At 56.1% G+C, this 12506-nt stretch overlaps 1 protein-coding gene across 1 annotated transcript in view; it reads left to right on the plus strand.

Annotated features, from left to right (window-relative positions):
* The window catches only part of TAF4 (TATA-box binding protein associated factor 4), a 66976-nt gene that overhangs the window by 29918 nt on the left and 24552 nt on the right, over window positions 1–12506 (plus strand). The window contains exons 3-6 of the mRNA XM_072735455.1: window positions 6242–6408; window positions 7632–7751; window positions 10169–10288; window positions 10808–10930. Of these exons, the coding sequence (XP_072591556.1) occupies window positions 6242–6408; window positions 7632–7751; window positions 10169–10288; window positions 10808–10930 (530 nt within the window). The remainder of the gene's footprint in view (window positions 1–6241; window positions 6409–7631; window positions 7752–10168; window positions 10289–10807; window positions 10931–12506) is intronic.

Genomic DNA, 12506 nt, shown 5'->3' on the forward strand with positions numbered 1-12506 from the left:
CCGTCTGTTTGTCTTTGGGGAAGCGTCTCTTTGAGTCTGCTGCCCATTTTTTGTATTGGGTTGTTTCTTTTCAGTGGGTTTTGAGAATTCCATGTTATAGATGCTAGCCTTTTCTTGGAGGTGTGCCTCGCGAGGACTTCCTTTCCTCTTCTGGCCTTCTTTGTTTCCTTTAGTAGTGTTTTCTGAAGAGCAGAAGTGTTTAATTTTAATAAAGTCCATGTTACCAACTTGTTCTTTCTAGGGTTGTATTTCTGGTGTCGTATCTAGAATATCTTTGCCTGGGCAGCCCAGGTGGCTCAGCGGTTTAGGTCCGCCTTCAGCCCAGGGCATGATCCTGGAGACCGGGGATCGAGTCCCGCATCGGGCTCCCTGCATGGAGCCTGCTTCTCTCTCTGCCTGTGTCTCTGCCTCTCTCTCTCCTCTCTGTATAGTCTCATGAATAAATAAATAAATAAATAAATAAAATATTAAAAAAAATAGAATGTCTTTGCCTAATCCAAGGTCACAAAGATTTTCCCCCATATTTTCTTCCAGAAATTTATTATTATTATTTTTTAAAGATGTTACTCATTTACTCATGAGAGACAGAGAGAGAGGCAGAGACACAGGTAGAGGGAGAATAGGCTCCCCGTGGGAAGCCCAGTGCAGGACTTGATCCCAGGACCCCGGGATCACAACCTGAGCCGAAGGCAGATGCTCAACTGCTGAGCCACCCAGGGGTCCCTTCTTTGAGAAATTTAGAGTTCTAGGGCTTAATACATTTGGGTCTGGGATCCATTTTGAGTCGGTTTTGATATACGGTGTGAGGCAGGGATCCAAGTCCATGCTTTTTGCCTGTGGATGTTCACTTATTCCCCATTTGTTGAAAGACTATCTTTTTCCCATTGAATTTCCTTTGTGCCTTTGCCAAGAATTATTAGTTGTCCGTGCCCATTTCTGGACTCCATTCTGCTCCATCAATCTATTCCAACTTTGCACCAGCACTGTCCTGCAGCTTTGAGCGCGCTGGGAAATGGGTAGCATTAGCCTCAACTTCATTCTTTCTCATGGTTGTTTGATTGCTCTAGGACCTTATGTTTGTATACAAATTTTATTTTATTCTATTTTTTTTATTTTATTCTATTTTTTAAAATATTTTATTTTTTTAAGATTTTAAAAAATTTATTCATTTATAAAAGAGAGAGAGGGAGACACACACACACACACACACACACACACACACAGGCAGAGGGAGAAGCAGGCTCCATGCTGGGAGCCCGACATGGGATTTGATCTTGGGTCTCCAGGATCACGCCCTGGGCCAAAGGTAGATGCTAAAACCGCTGAGCCACCCAGAGGGCCTCTGTATACAAATTTTTGAATCATCTTGTCCGTTTGCACACAAAGGGCTGCTGGGATTTCGGGTGGATTACACTACATCTGCAGGTGCATTTGAGGAGAGTTGGCATCTTAGCCACTGGCTTCCCCGACCCGTGAATGAGGCCTGGTAAAGCTCTTCGCTTTACATCTCTCTTCACGGTTCTCAGCCGTGTTTGTAGTTTTTAGCGTTATGCTAGGATGAGTTAAAGTTCGTGGTAACAGCATTTGTGTTGTGCAGGCAGCTGCACGTGCTGGAACGTGAATTGGGTCAGAAGCTTCATCTTTAACTATTCAGAAATGGAATAATGTCATTGCTCTTCACCCTTGAGCAACAGCATTTCCCCCCATTTTAGCTTTGAGCATTGAATTGCCCCCTGTACACATGAGAAAGAAATCATTTAGCTTTACAACAGTAAATAGTAAACAGGTTTTGAAAGAACGATGCCCACTGTGCATACTGTAATAGCACAGATGCCTCCTTAAGGGAACAGGATGAGCTGTCCAGGAGAACAGAGCTCCGGATTCTGGGGAGGACTTCCTGCCCGAGCTCGTGTCCCAGCCCACTAGTGGGTCCTACACCACTGTCTGGTTGGCCCTTCAGGAGCCTAGGGGCAGTTTTCCCAGAAATGATGGTCCGCTTTGTGCAGTTTCTGGACAGGTGTGGGGAGCAGAGCCGCCAAAATGCGGGGAGACTGCGGCATGGAGCAGCGGCTCTCGGAGGACCAAAACCCTGGGACCAGGGCCTGGGTCAGGCCTCGTGTGCATTGGGCCCTTCAGAGCCAGCACCGCAGCAGCGGTACGGTTGGTGCGTGCTGTCCCCTCTACACTTAGACCTGTGAGGTGGGTGTGGTGCCAGGCCCTGGGGGCCCCGCCCACACGCGTGTTGGAGCCCCGTGCCCCCACTTTCCGGAGTCACGGTACCCCGGCAGCAAGCCACAAGAGTGAAAGGAACACCTGGGCCGTAGTTGACGTGAGCTTTGCCTGTGTCCGCATCAGCGGCTGTGTGGCAGGAGGACCTGGGGCTCTTACTCTGGGTCCCGGGCCCCGGGGACAGCCCTGCTCTTTCTCAGGCCACAGCCTGGGGCCAGCAGGTCCCTGGTCCTCTTCTCCTTCCCCAGGCTCTTGCTCGTGGTTCTGGCTCGTGGTTCCGGCTCGTGGTTCCGGCTCGCGGTTCCGGCTCGCACCGTGGTGGGCAGCCACTCAGGAACCAAGTCTCGGCTGTGTTTCACACTGAGCTCTGCCCCTTTTCTCGGCTTTGGTCCCAATTCTGGCTTCTTTGGCGTTGACATCAGGGTTCGGGGCGCAGTTTCTTTTTGCACGTGTTTAATGGTAGAGGGCTTTGCCTTTTGAGTCTTTGTGGACTCGTGCTCTGACAGGTGACAGCACTGGAGACCCTCGTGGCGGGGAGGGTGAGGCTGGAGGTCTGGTCCCCCTGGCCCAGCAACCCTTCCATGTGCCCTGCTCCTGTCATTACAGCCCCAGCCGTGGCCCCGAGAGAGGTGCCCGGCTGGGCCCCCGCGTGAAGGGCTGTGATGGGCCAGGCGGGGGTGGTGCGGACCCCACAGGAGGTTGTGTGAAGGAGCCTCCCCAGAAGGGATGCCGCCCAGGTGGAGGTTCCCAGGCGAGTCCAAAAATGCCTGTTTAATCTGTAGCGTAGCTTTGGCTGACCTACATTTTGGTTAAAAATACAGTAAAAGTTGGTATGAAAAGGATCATGGAAACTGTAACATTGGGTAAAAACCTTGAGTTTATCTTGAGCTCTGGTGCTGGAGGAAGGATAGGATTCTCTCTAAAGAGCTGGCGGTCCACGCGATGCTGAGCAGCAGGGACGGCCCGCAGGCGGTGGCCCGGCCTCCCACGCAGGTGAGCTGGGGCTCGCGTGGGTGAGCGCAGGAGCCCAGGCTCTGCCAGACGGTGCGGCCTGTGGAACTCCTGGCAGGGCATTGGTGCTGCGCATTGTAATTTTAAAATCTGAGCTTTCACAGCCATGAAAACCAGAAAATAGCCCAATATCCTAAGCAATAAAGAAGTTATACATATATTTTGGATGAAGTATTATGTAGTTCCTGAAAACTGTGTTTTTGAAGAATGCTCAGTGACACGGAAATGACTTGCGATAGAAGCGGTGAGAGGAAGGAAATGCCACGGACTGCTTCTTCTCATCACCGCCGTCGAAATGCATGTCCTCCGTGTGCATGGTGACCAGAGGACGTGGGATTTCAGACTTCTGTTCTCCTTGTACGTCTCTGCATTGCTTGTTTGCTGCATAGACTCACTATTTTCAGCAAAGTGTTACAATTATTAAAAAAAGAACATCTGAAGTTCTGTCTGCTTGGGCAGGGTTGTTTCTCGGGCAGACAGGCTGGTTTTGGCTTCTGTGCATCCTGAGCAGAGGCAGTGGCTCCTGGGGGAGGCGGAGGGAGGCCCGTCCATGGCTCCTGACCTTGCCTGTGAACTGCCTTCGAGGACTGGCCACCTTGGCTGGGCAGGCGCCGAAGGGTCTTCGGAAACAGAAGATGTATTTTCTGTGTCAGGGGTCAGACGGTTAAGGCCAGCGTGTGCAGTCCTCCTCTCGCTCGCCAGGGCGCGTGTGTGCGGAGTGGGCTTTGGATGTGTTTGGGAAGGAGGGCACTGTGGTGTGCCAGGTGGCCCCGTGTGTAAGGGGCAGCGGACCGCACCCGCAGGACCCCTTCCCTGAGCCCATGTTGCACCTGCAGAGGGGAGCTGACTTTGAGACAGAGTTGTGTTTTCTTGGTCCGCGCAAGAGCAGACGCTGTACAGGTTATCTGTTTGAAGTGAGTGGTTACAGTGAGAGTTTCCGAGATCCAAGACTGTGATAATGTCATTAAAATGTGGCACTTGATGCAGCTGTCAGCGTTGTGATTATCCTGGGGCTCTGTGCTTTCTGCATGATCAGTGACTGTAACGCATCGTGGCCGGGGACACTGGAGGGAATCGTGTCCCCAGGACAGCGCCCACTCCCGTGTGCACACCGCCCTCCCTCGGCCTCCGGAGCCACGAGGCTGTTCTTGGGGTCACGGTCACTGGGGCCCACCTCCCCTTCTTCCCAGTTCCATCTGTCATTCTCACTTGTCCCCTTATGTACCGACTTGGACGTATTCTGAGTGTCTCCGTGAGGTGAAGTTACCTGCTTAGAGTCCCAGGGTCATTTCTTGGCAACGTTCGCGGTTCCTTCTCCGACTTGTAGCCACGGGCACGCGGCACAGCGGGCGGCACCATTTCACACTTCTGTGGCGCCCAGTGTGCACAGTGCGCTGCTGCTTCATTGACTATTTCATGAGTGTTTATTATTTAAATCTTCCTTTAGGTTTCTGTTGAAGGAATGTTTTACGCAGAAAAGCACCTGATAGTTAAGGCACGTTCATCCACTGTCGTATTAACAAGCTTGAAGTTGGGGCACTAAGGCACTGATGCCTTGCCGTCCCTCCTCACTCCTCCTAACGAGTAAGGAGCGGGGTTTCCTGATGGAAGGGGGACTGGTGACGAGGGGGTAGTGGGCTCAAGGGATTGGCATCAGGAGGAGTTGGCCCTGTTTCCTCTCGTGGGGTCCCAGGTGTGCTCATGGGCTCCTGGGTCTGGCAGATTTTAGCAGAGTGAGTTATTTGCAGCAGCTGGTATTTGTTTTGTTTTGTTTTGTTTTTAAATTTCAGCATGGTTTATTGTAAAAGGGATGTTTGGAGGGAAGCTTACTTACTGGGCATGAATGTGGTTCTTTTGAATCAGGGTTTGTAGCTGTGAGCCCAGGGAGGGGCTATTTCTTGATGTCATGCTGGCTGTCGAAGGAGGCAGGACCCAGAGGTTCAGGGGCTCCTCGCAGACTAGGGGGTCACTGAAGCTCTTGTTTGGTTCAGGAGGGAAAGCCTTGACGTTGCTTCTTGTGGGGCTAACAGGAGGCTCCCGGGCAGCCTTTTCTTCCTGGAGAGTATCATCCTCAGTCCACACTGCGGGAGGCTGGTCCGTGTGCGGTGGAGGTGCCTCCTTTCCCGCTGGAGCATCGCGGCACTGGGCTTCTGCTGGGGTCTGGTGTGAGCAGGAGTGTGATGTTTGTTACTCACTTTGTCCTGGGAAATGTGAGAGTTAAGCAGTAAAATAGATTATTTCTAGTAGAATCACTGACATAATTGGTTGCTGGTTCTTGAAGCTAAAATTAATGCCAAATCTGACTGATGGGACTGCCTTTCCAGTGATTTAGCTCCAGCGTCATGACGTGAGTGGCCGTCCCTGTCTTTGTGGCTGTGTGGGGGTGCCCAGGTTAGCCACAGGCCCAGCGTTCCCCCCACATCTGAGAGGGGTGAGGTGACAGGGCTTGACGGGAGTCAGGTTCCCAGGAGCAGTGCTTGCTTCGGCTCCACAGGACCCCAGGCCGTGGCTGGGCTGTATCTCCGAGGTCCCAGCCCCGCGGTGGAGAGGCCAGGCTGCCCACTGCCCCAGACAAGGAGTGGGCTCGGCGGCCCAACAACTGGCTGCTGCCTCTACACGTTCCCGCTGCCCTAGGAGCAGTGGTGTGGTGTGCTTGGCAGCCTTGTGGGCACAGTGTGTGGCTGTGGGGCCATGGGGCCCTGTGCCCGGCGTCCTCCCCAGAGGGGCGCCAGGCCCTCCCTGCAGGCCCGTGCTGGTGGCCTGACTTCTGAAAGGAAGACTCACCTGCGGCATGAATCCGGTGGAGAAAACCTTGTGCACGTTCCCATCTTGCATGCCACCTTTATTGGCAGGTGTGTTTCGAGTTCAGGGACTCTGGGTGTCTCTCACACCTTTCCTTCCTTCTCAGGGCCGTCAGGCTCCCCTCTGATAGGGTCAGCACCTTCACCAGCCATGTGTGTGCGGGGTACGTCACCTGACGCCAGGTCTCCTTTATCCCCAGGTATGGTCCTCGTGCGGAGCGAGAACGGGCAGTTGTTAATGATTCCTCAGCAGGCCTTGGCCCAGATGCAGGCCCAGGCCCACGTGCAGACCCAGCCTCAGACCACCATGGCGCCCCGCCCTGCAACCCCCACAAGTGCCCCTCCCGTCCAGATCTCTACCGTACAGGTGAGTGCATGTGCGCCGGGTGGTGGCAGCCCGTGGGGCGTCTTGCAGGTGTCCTGTGAGGGCGGAGAGGGGCGGCCATGCGCCGTCCACCATCGGGAGGCTCTGAGGAGCTGGCTCTGCGTCCACACTCTGCGAAACTCTGGCATGGTGGCCTGGACTCTGTCCTGTCTCTTCCCTGCTGTCCCCTGACTCCACCTCCCGTGCCTCAGTCTCCTCTTGTACAAAGTGAACCCTGCGTGCGTTACCTGTTGGTGTCAGGGAGGCGTGTGGGAGCATTAGGAGGTGGCATGAAACGGCACCCGTGCCCTCCACATGTGTAGTTAGGCCTTTGGGGGTAAGCGCCCTGAGCCTGGAGATCAGGGTGGGGGACCGGGTTCCCCAGTGCTGGCGTGTCTTGTCCACATCCTGACTCCGATCGAGCGCGTGCCAGCATGCTACCCGCGTCTCCTCTGTCTCCTGGTGCCTTTTTGCTCGGGGTTGTAACTCAGGCCCTGCCTGACTGGGTGGCCTGTTAGTAACTGAGGTGGAGACTGGCAGGGGCTTGACGTTCCTGTGGAGTCAGCCGTGTCCCCTGTGGAGGTGGAGGCCCGCGCTGTGGACGGAGGCCTTGGCTGTGCTGGGAGACCCACAGGGCGCCCCGTGATCGAGGGACGGCTCAGAGCAGCGAGCTCAAGGCCCGTGGGGCTGTGTGAAGTAAGATGCAGGCGGAGGACACCTGTGGTGTCACTGTCACTTGTGCAAGTTGCCGTCTGACCGCCAGCACCATTGCTGTCAGCCCGCCTCAGCGCCAACATGCTTGGGACTCGTGCCGTCTTTCCATCGGGTTGAGGTGTCGGGGCCACCTGGTCACTCCCTTACCTCCTCTTCTGCCGCACTGTGACCCATCCTTAGACCCAGGGACGCACCCTTCCTGTGTTAGTGCTTGTGAACGGGAGCACAGAGCTGTTTCCCAGATATTCGCGTTCTTTAAAGACCGTGTTTGGTAGACTCGGGCGAAGGAGCCTAGCGGTAGCTTGATTACAGCACATACATATTTTGATCATACACTTTCCCTCTGGTAAGAAAAGTTTAGAATTGGGGTGGCTTTGTTGATGACTGTAGCTTGAGGCTGGATGCGCCGGGGTGCCCCGGTTCTGTCCTCAAGGGTTGATTGTGCTGCATCGGGTGGCGGGGAAATACTGTCACTTGTTGCTCCTTTTAGATGATGCTTGCTTGTTTTTCAGGCACCTGGGACCCCTATTATTGCACGGCAGGTGACCCCAACGACCATAATCAAGCAAGTGTCTCAGGCCCAGACGACGGTACAGCCCAACACGGCACTGCAGCGCTCACCCGGAGTGCAGGTGAGGTGGCTGTGGGTGCGGGCTGGGGTGCTGGGTGCTAAGCTGAGCTTCGGGAGGAAGGTGTCCTGAAGACTGTTTTTCTTTGACTGCTGACCCGGGACAGGTCAGGCTTCCTTTCCTTTAAAGCCACATGGATTTTCATACCAGCAACATGTTTAAAAGCTTCCTGCTATGCTGGGAGTAGAGTTAGAAATGTCACTTAGTTTTTTTTTTTTTGTTTTTTTTTTTTTAATATTTTATTTATTTACTCATGAGAGAGAGAGGCAGAGACACAGGCAGAGGGAGAAGCAAGCTCCCTGTGGGGAGCCCAATCCCAGGACCCCGGGATCATGCCTTGAGCCAAAGGCAGGTGCTTAACCGCTGGGCCACCCAGGTGTCCTGAAATGTTGATACTTGATCGAAAGGCAGAGGAATCTATGGTGTGGACGTGTGGGTGTGGCACCTGTTGGGGCGAGGATGGGGGTCCCATCTGAGAATGGCGCTCTCAATGCTTGTGTGCGCCAGTGGGTGTGATTCTCGGCCCCTCTTCCTGGTGAGGCACAGACGAGTGAGGGTCGGGGCTTCCGGAAGTGGCCGCAGGGCCTGTGTGCTGGCCACCTGGCTGGCCTGCCTCCTTCGTGGCCTGTGCCCTTTGCCAGGAGTGAAGTCCAGTTCCAGAGACGTTCCCTGTCGGCCTGTGGGGTTGGTGTTTGTTGTTAAAATGCTTTTAAGCTGTGGGTAGGCGAGTGCTCTGGAGCAGGCGCTGAGCCCTCTTGGGTTGCGTGGACGGTGCCGGCAGCTCAGCCTCTGGTCGGGAAAGCCGAGGAGGGGAGGGGGCAGCGCCCAGGCTGGGCTGGCTCCTTCTCTAATGGGGAGGAGATCCATGGTCAGGGCAGCAGCTGGCTCGGGGCAGCCAGAAGCAAAGTGGTTCAGAGTTGTTCTGTTCTTAACGTGTTTACGCGTGTCCATCACCAGCGTGGGTCACCAGTGCGGGTTTTACAGCGTTGCCCGCTTTGTGTCGGGCCTCTGGGGGGAGCTGGGACTGTGCTTACATCGTTGCTGATTGTGTGTAAGCCCCACCACGGGGCTGCGGGGTAGGTGCTGTTACCATTTCCCGAAGGGGGAAAAGGAGGCAGAAGAGAGGGGCAGGACAGCGGGGGGAATCCCGGAGCCGCACCCCCCCGCCGGGGGCTCCCGTCCCCCTGGCGGCACCTGGCCTCCACGTGGCACCATGCGTGGGTGATGCTGCTCTATGAAGCAGCGGGAGGGGCACCCGGAGCCCCGCGGTGGGCTTGGCGCGACTGGGGTGCACCCAGGACAGGGTGGCTTTCCTGGGACGCTCTCTGTGTCCTGAGCTCAGTCCGGTGGGCGCGCCTGAGTCCCAGTTACAGGGAAAGGCCACTTTTCCCGCATCACGTACGGTGGCGAATTTACCCGCATCGGCTCCCGGTCTCAGGTCACGCGGGGAAGCATGCGTCCGTCAGGCCTCGGGAGTGGGCATGGGGGCGTCTAGAGGTGCCCTGGCTCCTGCTGGGAGCTGCAGCAGCCCCGCTGTCCCCCGGCTGCCCGAGACACTTGCCGGCTCTGGTTGCGGCGTGGTGCCTGAGGACGTCCAGGGAGAGGATGCGGGCCGGCAGGGGCCTGGGGTCCGCAGCTGGGGGTCGCTGGTGCCAGAGACGACTCACCTGGCGCTGGCTTGGGCGGCCGAGGCTGAGTGGACGCCCTGCTCTGGGCCGCTGTCCCTGCGCCCGAGCTGCTGGAAAGTGACGTTTGGAAGGTTGGAGAGACATCGAAGACTAGATTTATAAATTGGAAGCATCTGGTGCGAGAAACCGGCCAGTCTGTCGTGATGGTTCACGTGGAATGAAACCTCGGGGCCTCCCCGAGGGCTGGAGATGTCACTGGAGATGTCACCGGGGTCCCGCCCTGCGGGCCCCGCGCCTGTGTTCAGTGAAGCGGCCCCTCCCCACTCACACCCACGCATGAATCTGCTCTGAAACCCCCGTGCCTTGAGGTCTCTCTGTGACCCGCCTGTGGAGAGCAGAGAAGGGTCCGTGTGGTGGCGGAGGCACAGCCCGCCCCCCGCCCCCCGGGTGACTAGTGACGACCTCATGCCCCAGCCTTCCCTGTCTCCAGCCTCTGCACAAGCCGGGTGACGTGTTTCAGCTGTAGTGTTTCTGTTTTGCGTCTGGTTTCTGGAGGAGAGCTGATTTACGGTGGCCACCCTGGGACTCTGATGCCAGGCTGGGCTCTGCATGGCGCTTCCGGGCTTGTGGTCTCTGGCCATGTGGGCCATCCTGCATCCCTCGGCGCTCCGGACCGTGGCCCCGGGGCCTTTGTCTGCAGCTCCACCTGCTGTAGAGTCTTGTTTCCTTCTGGGGGACATGAGGGTCATCTCTGCGGAGCCTGTGGTCACCTTTCATTTTGGGCTCTCGTAGCCTCAGCTGGTTCTGGGTGGCGCTGCCCAGACAACTTCCCTCGGGACGGCGACGGCTGTTCAGACGGGGACACCTCAGCGAACGGTCCCAGGGGCCACCACCACCTCCACAGCTGCCACGGTGAGTGCCCCCCGTGGGGGTGGACGAGAGGCGCCTCAAGGTGCCCTGTTGCCCGCCGCCCACCTACCCGCAGCCTCCCTTCCTCCAGGGCCGGGGACCTTGGCCTCTCTGAGGCGGGGTGTGAGCGGCCCTGGCCTCTGCTTGGGGCTTTGAGGCTGCACAGAAGTCCACCATGACAGGAGCCCAGACAGTGGCCTTTGAGGACATGGCCCGTGGGCCGTACAGAAGCTGCTGTCCGTGGACCAGGACCACGTCCCCGTTAGATGCGCAGTAGCTTCCTGTGCACGTGCGCATCTCTCAGCCCCCGGATCAGACTCATTTGGACTCCCCTTCTCGTTTCCTTGCTCAGGGCTTTCCCTCATCTTCAGTAGCTGTGTCATCATTTAATTCATTTTATTGTACACTTAGAGGAGAAGTGCAGGTTTCTTATATACAAACGCGCATTTCCGTTGACCCAGACCCTGTGATGGAAATCTGCCTTAACATGTTTTCACTTGAATCTTTTTAACTTAATTCCAGGAAACAATGGAAAACGTGAAGAAATGTAAAAATTTTCTGTCTACGTTAATAAAGCTGGCTTCATCCGGTAAACAGTCCACAGAGACAGCTGCTAACGTGAAAGAACTTGTACAGAGCCTACTGGTAAGAGCGTGACCCAGAGCCCCGTGGCCTGAGAGCGTCTGTGGGATGCGCGGAGTCTGTTGGGGAGGGGAGACGTCCTGCCACAGGTGTGCATGGCCCAGACGGGCACCGGGCCTGGGGCAGCCTTCTGGGGACTTCGTAGAGAGGCTGCCATGGACGCCCTGCCCTGTACCGCGTGGAGGCTGGCGCCCTTTGCGGCCTCGCCGTGTGCCAGCCTGGCCGCATCCCAGGGCATCCACATGAAGAGAGCCGGCCCTGTTGATTGCCACTTGGAAGTGTCCTGTTGGCTCCAGAAGCATTTTAGACACACCCAACGGAGCACATTTTACAGGCTTGCTCTCATATCTCTGCTTTACCTTCTGTAGTGGAGAATTTTAAACCTGTCAGAAGTGGAAAACGGAGTCTGGTGAAGCCCTGAGCCCCATCTCCGAGCTTCTCCAGGGTCCGAGTCACACCCAATCTTGTGGCTGCTGTGCCCCACCACTGCCTCCCCCTCTCCTCCCCAGTCCCGTACATATTTCGGCACAGAAGGGCACTTGTTAAAGACCGCGACTACGCGTGGTCAGCCTGCAAATGTAGCCATGCCACGCAACGCATGGTCCCGGCCCCCTCCTGGCTGCTTACGGCTTGTTCAAGCCGGGGCTAAGCTCTCAGCAGGCACTGCAGCGGACGCTCTGTCTCCTTTGGCCTCATGTCCCTCTTTGCTCTTCTCTTTCCTTTGGATTTCCTTTGCTGAGGAAATCTGGTAGTTTGGTGTCTGGGCTTCTGTCTTTCTGCTCCTGGGGTTTTCGGCTCAGGTTCTTGGATCTCTGGGCGTGTCTTCCCAGTGCAGGCAGCTGAGAGTGGGCAGCAGAGAGGAGTCCCTTACGCTGGGGTGATGGGCTGCGGGACAGCCTCTCTCAGAGATGCCGTATCCTCCTCCGGGGGCTGGCTCTGTGCCCTGCTCACAGGCCATGCTGGTTTTGGTCTAGAAAGGAAGGAAGTGCAAACGGGCGATTGTTTCAGACCACGTACTTAAATATTTTCAGGGAACTTAGAGATTGAAAAGTGATCTTGTCTCCCACAAGAAGCAAGGACTCCTGGCTTTTTATTTTAACAATCCTTACCTTCTAATGAAAATTTCTGTTGAAATAAATGCCTTTCTCTTCCATCCCCACGGTCCCTTGTCTGTGGTCCTCCCCACACCAAGGAGCTGGCTGGGTCTCGCCGTCCCTTGCTCCGTAGATGATCGGACACTGCACCCTCATCTTCCCGCTGTGCTCTCGTCAGCGCGCCAGGACCCCTGTTCCACCCTTCCCACCAGACCTCTTGGCACTGTGGACACTGCTGGCTGTTCCCTCTTTGAACTTAGCATGAGTTAGCTCTGGGTTGGTCTGTTGCTAATACCCCAAACAAGAGGGCACAGGTTGAGCAGAAGCTTATGTTCTCCTGTGGGGACCCCAGGTGTCGGCAGGCCTGGCTGAGGGTCTCCCCTCTCAGGATCTCCTCTGGGGGATGGCCCGTGATGTCCCGTTCTTACCCACCTCTCTTAGCCTCCCTACCCTCAGACCACACTTGCTTTGGTTTCCAGGATGGA

Source organism: Vulpes vulpes, chromosome 14 (assembly GCF_048418805.1).
Source record: "Vulpes vulpes isolate BD-2025 chromosome 14, VulVul3, whole genome shotgun sequence".
Taxonomy (NCBI): Eukaryota; Metazoa; Chordata; class Mammalia; order Carnivora; family Canidae; genus Vulpes; species Vulpes vulpes.